At 31.3% G+C, this 7,834-nt stretch overlaps 1 protein-coding gene across 1 annotated transcript; it reads left to right on the top strand.

The window, feature by feature from the left end:
- Nucleotides 1-1,850: 1,850 nt before the first annotated feature.
- On the top strand, nucleotides 1,851-3,395 carry EIN_040370 (hypothetical protein; the record flags this gene model as incomplete). Its single annotated transcript, XM_004184781.1, has 1 exon — nucleotides 1,851-3,395. One exon carries the CDS (start codon nucleotides 1,851-1,853, stop codon nucleotides 3,393-3,395), a length of 1,545 nt encoding a protein of 514 aa, XP_004184829.1.
- Nucleotides 3,396-7,834: the final 4,439 nt, after the last annotated feature.

Below are 7,834 nucleotides of genomic sequence, written 5' to 3' on the forward strand. Positions count from 1 at the left end.
ATTTTAAATCAATAATGGCAGTGCTATACATATCTCTGAGGATGGTAAGTCGTGTAACAAACAGACTTTATCAACACAGACTTAAACATCTAAAAAGTGAAATGACGTGTTCCCATATTCAAAAATGGTAACTTGCTCAATATACATTTCAGACAGATGTAAAAGTGTAAACTTTCTATTTCTGTCATCCTCAGAAAATAATTGCCATCCTCAGAACTGTAAATCTGTTTAAAACACAAGTTAATATCAAAATGAAACAATCATATTAAAATATACACAATATGATTAACTTTGTTATTATAATAAATTTGAATAATTGCATAAATTACAAAGTTATTTATAAATTTGTTATTTTAAAAATGCATTTTTATTAAATCAGTGTTTTCGACTTTTTCAATTTTCATTTTGATTTGAAAAACAATTATCAATTTAAACGTAAATTTCAATTATTATGTTATAAAGAAGGATTCGAAAATAATTTCAATAAGTATATAATCATAATATGAACAAGTTCAATTTACACTTTGTTATTTCCCGTCTCAAGTTCGCGAGATATAATTATTGTTTTTGTTCACCGATTATTGTGGCGATTTTTTGATTGTATTTATTTTTTTGGCATTTATGACAAATTATTACCATTATTTAAAATTTAACTTTGATTCGTAATATTAAGTTTAAATTATAACTTGAGTTATGAAAATAGGTCTTATGGGGAACTGACCCTTATGGATTTTATTTTTGTATCCTCAGAAAAATATTTTTTAATAAGGATAGCTTTTATCCTGAGGATACACCTTATCCTCAAGAAACCCTTTAATAATATTTTTTTTTATTTTAAACAAATACATTTTTAAATTTTGTTTTTTATGATTCTTTGAATGAGCAGTTTTGGATTATAAACTATATTTGAAACAAAAAGTAGCTACCCCTTTTTAAGTTTTTGAATCGGTTTTATTTTCAGTTTTTGGTTGCGACAAAATCAGTCTCTGCATTATGATAAAACCCAACCAAAATATGGCAAAATCACCAGGTTGGTCATTCGGATTCTTGTTATAGTGTTAATTCTTCAATTTAATTTTCATGTTATTTTCAGATTATCATTATTTTCAAATACACAAAAAAATATAGAAATATAATAAAACTATTATAAATTATTATTATTAACAAATTTTTAGTATAATAATAATTATAAAATATAAATATCAAACATACAACCACTTGTGTGCGTTTTATTTTAATATTTAATTTTTTTGTATCGAACAACTTCATTTTATGTTTTTATTAATTTTAAGTGTGTATAATGATACATTTAAACTTTTTTAAAAATGAAATTTATGTATTTATAATATAAAATTAATTGATTATATATTCAAAAAGCAGTCAAATAGTTTTAAATGAAGCAATTTTGTAGGAATTTTTTAATAGTAAATTTTTCAATCAAAAATGGTTTAAAATTCAACAAAAGTTACAGGTTCAAAAAACTTTTATTTGAATGTAGTACATCATATAATTGGTCAATTGTGCAACAAACAAGCAAATTCGACATTTAATATTACAACAATTAGACATATTTAACTGAAAATATCATTTATAATTGTTTAATATAACAATCTATTTAATTTTACTATTAAAAATACAATACTCTGAAAGTTTCATTTCTAAATTTAAAATGTTTGAACTTAATTAAAAATATCAATTTAATAAAAGATTTTTATAGTTTTGTAATAAATTATAATTATATAAACTTAAAAGCGTCAATAAAAATCTTAATTATAAAGGATTTAATTAATTTATCAAATGTATTTTTAAATACTTACAGTATAAATACAGTGTTTAAAAAAGTCTATATAATGGTGACATTCATTGTGTTGATATTGTTGGCTGGCACGTTATCTTCTGAAATAAGAGTCGAGTGGTGTAAGTATACTGATAAAATTGTATGCGTTCCATTCAACAAAGGGTGTGGACCAAATTATCAATGGAGTTTATCAACAAATAGAATACAATTGCCCGTGATAAATGAAGGATTTATTATAGATTGCAAATTAAACACACAACTCGAAGTGACTATCAATTTTAAATTCAATTTTGTGTTGAATTTTGATAGAAATAATAATAAATACACATATTCCCAACAGTTTGACAAATTTACATTCATACAAGAAATATTAAACAATAAAAAGATTGTCAAGAACAAACACGAAGTTCTCAAAACGTCTTGTAACAATTGTAAACAGTGTGATTTATATAATAATTGCGAGAAATGCAATGATGGGTATTATTTATATAACAATTCGTGTTATACATGCGATTCATCGTGTCGTACTTGCAATGGTAAAAAACAAAACAGTTGTTTGTCGTGCCCGTTTTCGTATGGTGTTTCAAATGGATATTGTGTAAAATGTGATGCATCTTGTTTAGAATGTAATGGTTCTGGTCCAAACAATTGTATTTCATGTTTCAAAAATTATTATCTAACGTCTGGTTATTGTTCAAAGTGTGATTTAACTTGTAATGAATGCAATGGACCAAATGCCAACAATTGTATTTCGTGTAATCCTTATTATTATTACTCAAATGGGTATTGTTTAAAGTGTGGTTATTCATGTATTTTTTGTAATTTTACTAAACCTGAATATTGCTTATTCTGCGATTTAAATTTTTATAACTCAAATGGGTATTGTCTTAAATGTGATCAAAACTGTAATGGCTGTGGGGGAACTGCTGATAATTGCACACACTGTAATGACGGGTTTTATTTAAATAATGGGTCGTGTATCCAAGGTACTTTAAATTGTAAGAAATTTGAAAATTCTATATGTATTTCTTGTATACCGTATTATTATTTATCAGACAATGTTTGTAACAAATGTCATTCCGAATGTTATAATTGTAATGGCCCTGAAAAAACAAACTGTACTACGTGTCCAAATGGAAAATATGTCGATAAAACTCATGGGGAATATAATCACACATGTCAACCATGTATAGAAAACTGTAAAACTTGTGAAAACTCTATTAATTGTTATGAATGTGAAAATGGGTATTACTTATCTAATGGTGAGTGTGTTAAATTTGATAATGAATATTGTGCATCTATAAATAATAGTAAATGTATTTCTTGTGTTTTTGGATATTATTTGGATAAAAACGATTGTTTAAAGTGTCCCGATGTATGCATATCCTGCTTTGGACCAACAATCAATCAGTGTGAAAATTGCATTGATGGGATTATTTTACATCAAACACGTGCTTTCAATGTTCTTCGACGTGTCAAACATGCAAATACAATCCGACCATATGTACTTCTTGTGAGTCAGATTCAAGGTATTTGTGGAACAATGAGTGTATTGTTTGTAATAATTGTAACCCCGGGCATTGCATATCAAATATAACAAAGTGTGATTTGTGTATTGATGGATTTTATTCGGACAATGGGGTTTGTAAAACTTGTGATTCCAACTGTCTCACATGCACTGGTTCTCCTTCAAATTGTTTCACATGTAAGCCCGGGACTTACCTTTCAAATTCGACTTGTCTAACTTGTGATGCAAATTGTGAGACCTCTGGGTGTCACACGACTTTGGGGTGCACAAAATGTAAACCTGGTTACTTCCCAAAAAATCTTGGGTGCAGCCAATGCAGTGAAATCACAATTTGTATCATTTGCAGCCAAACTGAACAAAAGTGTTTGGCTTGTGCATCAGGTATTTCATATGTCAACTCAAGTGGATTGTGTTCGCCATGTGACTTAACTTGTGAAACTTGTAACACTGATGGAACGTGTAACGGGTGTAGTGATAATTATGTTCCATATGCAGTTAACAACGGATCATGTCAGGCGTGTTCTTCGTTTGACCCAAATTGTAATGTTTGTGGTGAAAATCAATACAGAAGATGCACAACTTGTACAGACAATTATTACTTGAACTCGAATGGCACTTGTTCTCAGTGTGATTCTTCTTGTGCAAATAATGGGTGTGACAAAAAGACTGGAATATGTGAAATGTGTGCAGTGGGTTTCACTAAACAGACAGCCGATTGTGTTCAATGTCAGTTGTGTACCTCGTATGATCCCGATTGTTCAACGTGTTCACAAACCACCAGAAAATGCACAAAATGTGTAACTGGAAAATACCCGAATCCATCATCACCGTTTTCTTGTATTGATTGTCACTCCACTTGTCATAATGGATGTTCAACAACAACGGGAAATTGCATGATTTGTACAAATGATCAATACACAATCAACCCATCAAACCCAAAACAGTGTCAGAGTTGCTCAAGATTTGATTCAAACTGTCTCAGCTGTTCAACAACGGTGCGACAATGTCTTTCCTGTCGAAGTGATGTTTCTTATTTGTCAAATGGAGTTTGTGTCTCATCTGATTCAACATGTTTAAAATGTGACTCAAATGGGTTATGTACCAAATGCGTTGATAACTACGTTTTTAATGAACCAAAGCAACAAAAGTGTATAATTTGTACATCATTTGATGCAAATTGTGAGACTTGCAGTTCAAGTAGTTCAAGAAATTGCACTAAATGCAAATTGGGTATGTACCCCGATATAACCACTGGAAAGTGTAAACCATGCGATAATTCATGTGGTGATAATTGCGACACAACAAATGGAATATGCACAAATTGTGCTTCTGGTAAAGTTTTTGATTATCCCAAAGGAAACAAATGTGTCGAGTGTTCGATTTTTGATGTCAATTGTGTAGAGTGTACATTAAACGGAGAAAGAGCGTGTTTGAAATGTCGTGAAAAAAATGGGTTTTATTTGCTGAATGGTATTTGTGTTGCATGTGATTCGACTTGTAAACTAAATACATGTGACTCAACAAATGGATTTTGTTCACAATGTTTTATAAATTACACAGTAACATCTCCAATTTCTAAAGTTTGTGTTAAATGTTCTGAATTTGACCCATACTGTTCAAAATGTGCAATTGATTATACAAGAAAATGTGAATTGTGTTTAAATGGAAAATATCCAAAACCATCAGAAAACTACAAGTGTGGTAATTGTGACCCCACATGTGTAGGTTCATGCAGTGGTGCTACAGGTGCCTGTACGGGTTGTTCATCAAATTACGTTTTTTCAATAACAAACAATTTAGTGTGTGATTCGTGCTCAACTTATGATCCAAACTGTCTGACATGTGATTCGACATATCAGAGAAAATGCGTAACATGTCGAACAAGTGGGATGTATCCAAGTGACTCGACATACAAATGTGTTTCATGTGATGCTACATGCAACGGAAAATGCGATCAAACAACAGGCAAGTGCAATGGTTGTATCAACAATTATGTGTTTGAAGCAACTAAGAGTCGTGTGTGTGTTACTTGCAAATCATATGATCAAAATTGCAAGACGTGTTCACCCGATTACAACAGAAAATGTGTTGAGTGTGAAAGTGGATTCTATCCAAATCAAAGTGGAGTTTGTGTTAGATGTGACACAACCATCACAAATTGTCGTATGTGTAGTTCAAGAGAAAATACATGCTTGTCGTGTCAAGACCCGTATTACCTCTTCAACCAAACGTGTTTGAGTTGTGCTTCTGGAACTTATAAAAACACCGAAACATTATGTGAAAAGTGTTTCATTGGCATCCCAAATTGTCAAGAGTGCTTAACCAAAACAGTTGGCATTCCTGTTTGCACCAAGTGTTATTGGCCATATGCATTTGCTTCACAAACCAATTTTTGTGGTTTGTGTGGTACAAACAAAAATTACAACACAACAACAAAGAAATGCGAAATTAACGAAAATGGTTGTTCGGCTGCTTTAAGTCAACAACAATGTTTAAGATGTTTAGATAGGTATTATTTGTCAAATAACATATGTGTACCAGCAACTAACTGTGTAAACAAATCAACTCTTTCGAAAGTATCTTGTGACTGTTCAGATCAAATATCAGTTGGATCAGACTGCCAAAGCACTCTATCAAAATGCAAATATCAGAAAAACAACAAAACCCAAAAGGAATGCATTCAATGTGAAGATAACAGTGTCGTTGTTGATAAGATTTGTCAAAACGTTATAAATGGATTAACTCGAAATAATGTTATTTATAAGTGTGAAAATGGCAATTATTTGAATGAAAATAATCTTTGTGTAAAATGTGAAAACAACTCTTCAATTTGCGTGAATTACAATTCAAACATAATAATTTTGTCGTGCTTAGTAAATATAGTATACAACTTGGAAACGATGAGTTGCATGGGTAATAACAACTGTTTAAAATACGGCAAAGATTATTGTTCACAGTGTGTTGATGTTAACATGGAACTCAAATATAGTAAATGTTCAGTGTGTTCAATACCAAATTGCAAATATTGTGAAGGTGGAAAGTGCAAAAAATGCAATGACAATTATGTTGTACAAACAAATGGATTATGTGTTGAACAGACTGAAGTTGGGTGTATCAAAGCCGATGGTCTTTTTTGTTCACAGTGTGACGAGGGGTTTTACTTGATTGACTTGCTTAACAATGAAGGGAAATACGATTTTTGTATTCCAATTACTATCACTCGAATAGCTGACTGTAAATACTCACTGATTTCACAATCGATATGTGTTGAATGTTTGGATTCTTTCAAACTAAAAAATGGGAATTGTTCAGAAATTTTTGATGATATTGATAACAAAGAAAATAATTCCACAAACACAAAACAAGATATGAAAAATGGTGAAACCTCGTGTTTCACTCGAACCAACAAAGGGTGTGAGAGATGTAATTCTGGTTACTATAACATTAACAGTGAATGTGAGTTGTGTTCTAATCATTGTGATCATTGTTACAACACAACGTATTGCTTGACATGCGATCCTCAGTATTATTTATCTTCCACCTTTACATGTGAACCACTTGGTGATTTATTTACAAAATGTGAATTGACACTGCCAACGGGCGGTGGATGTGCAATATGCAAAGACCACTATTACAAAAGAGAAACTGATTGCATTTCTTGTGATGAGTCGTGTGGTACTTGTGTTGATGGCACTTCTTGTTTGAGTTGTTAAAACGAGTATTTCAAACTATTTGGCAGTGAAAATAAATTATGTGTATCATATGACAACTTGACTAATTGTGTAACAAAAACGCAAATTGGATGTATAAGATGTGAAAATGGGTATTACTTGGATAATTACATTTGCAAAATTTGTTCTGAAAACTGCATTTCATGTGACAACTATCAAAATTGTAAAAGCTGTGTAGAAAACAATTATGTGTTGGTTGACTCGCAGTGTGTGGATTACAAAAGTGTTGAGTTTTGTTTGTCTGCGAACAGTTCAAAGTGCACAAAATGTGAGGGATTTCACAAACCAAGTGATGCTGGTGATTATTGTGTGAAAATGACAAATTATGGGTTGGTTGTTGGTGTGCCATTGTCGGTGACTTTTGTGATTATAGTGTTTATTGTTGCAATAATAGTAATAGTGATATCAATGATACAAAAGAAAAAACAAAAGAAGAAAGAGCAGAACATTTGCAACTTCAAGATGAGTCGGTCCAATATTGAGATGGTCAAATTAAGTGCAAATTTGGTGTCGAACAAGACAACACTGAAATTTGATTCAGAAAACAATGACCCACTCAAAGTTGACACAGAGACAAGAGATTTGATATGTATAGGAAATGTGTCCAACAGCAATTTGAAAGTGCAGTTCAGTGTGATGGAAGGGTGTGACTATTATGAAATACGAAGTGTGCCCCCACTTGTAACATTGAAGCCTGGATATGCATGTGAGTTTGAGATATATGTCAAGCCGTTGTGCACTTGTGAAATTAAAGAAAGTGTTGTAATTACTTCATTA

Source organism: Entamoeba invadens (genome assembly GCF_000330505.1).
Source record: "Entamoeba invadens IP1 unplaced genomic scaffold scaff_1105074725255, whole genome shotgun sequence".
NCBI classification, from domain to species: domain Eukaryota; phylum Evosea; order Mastigamoebida; family Endamoebidae; genus Entamoeba; species Entamoeba invadens.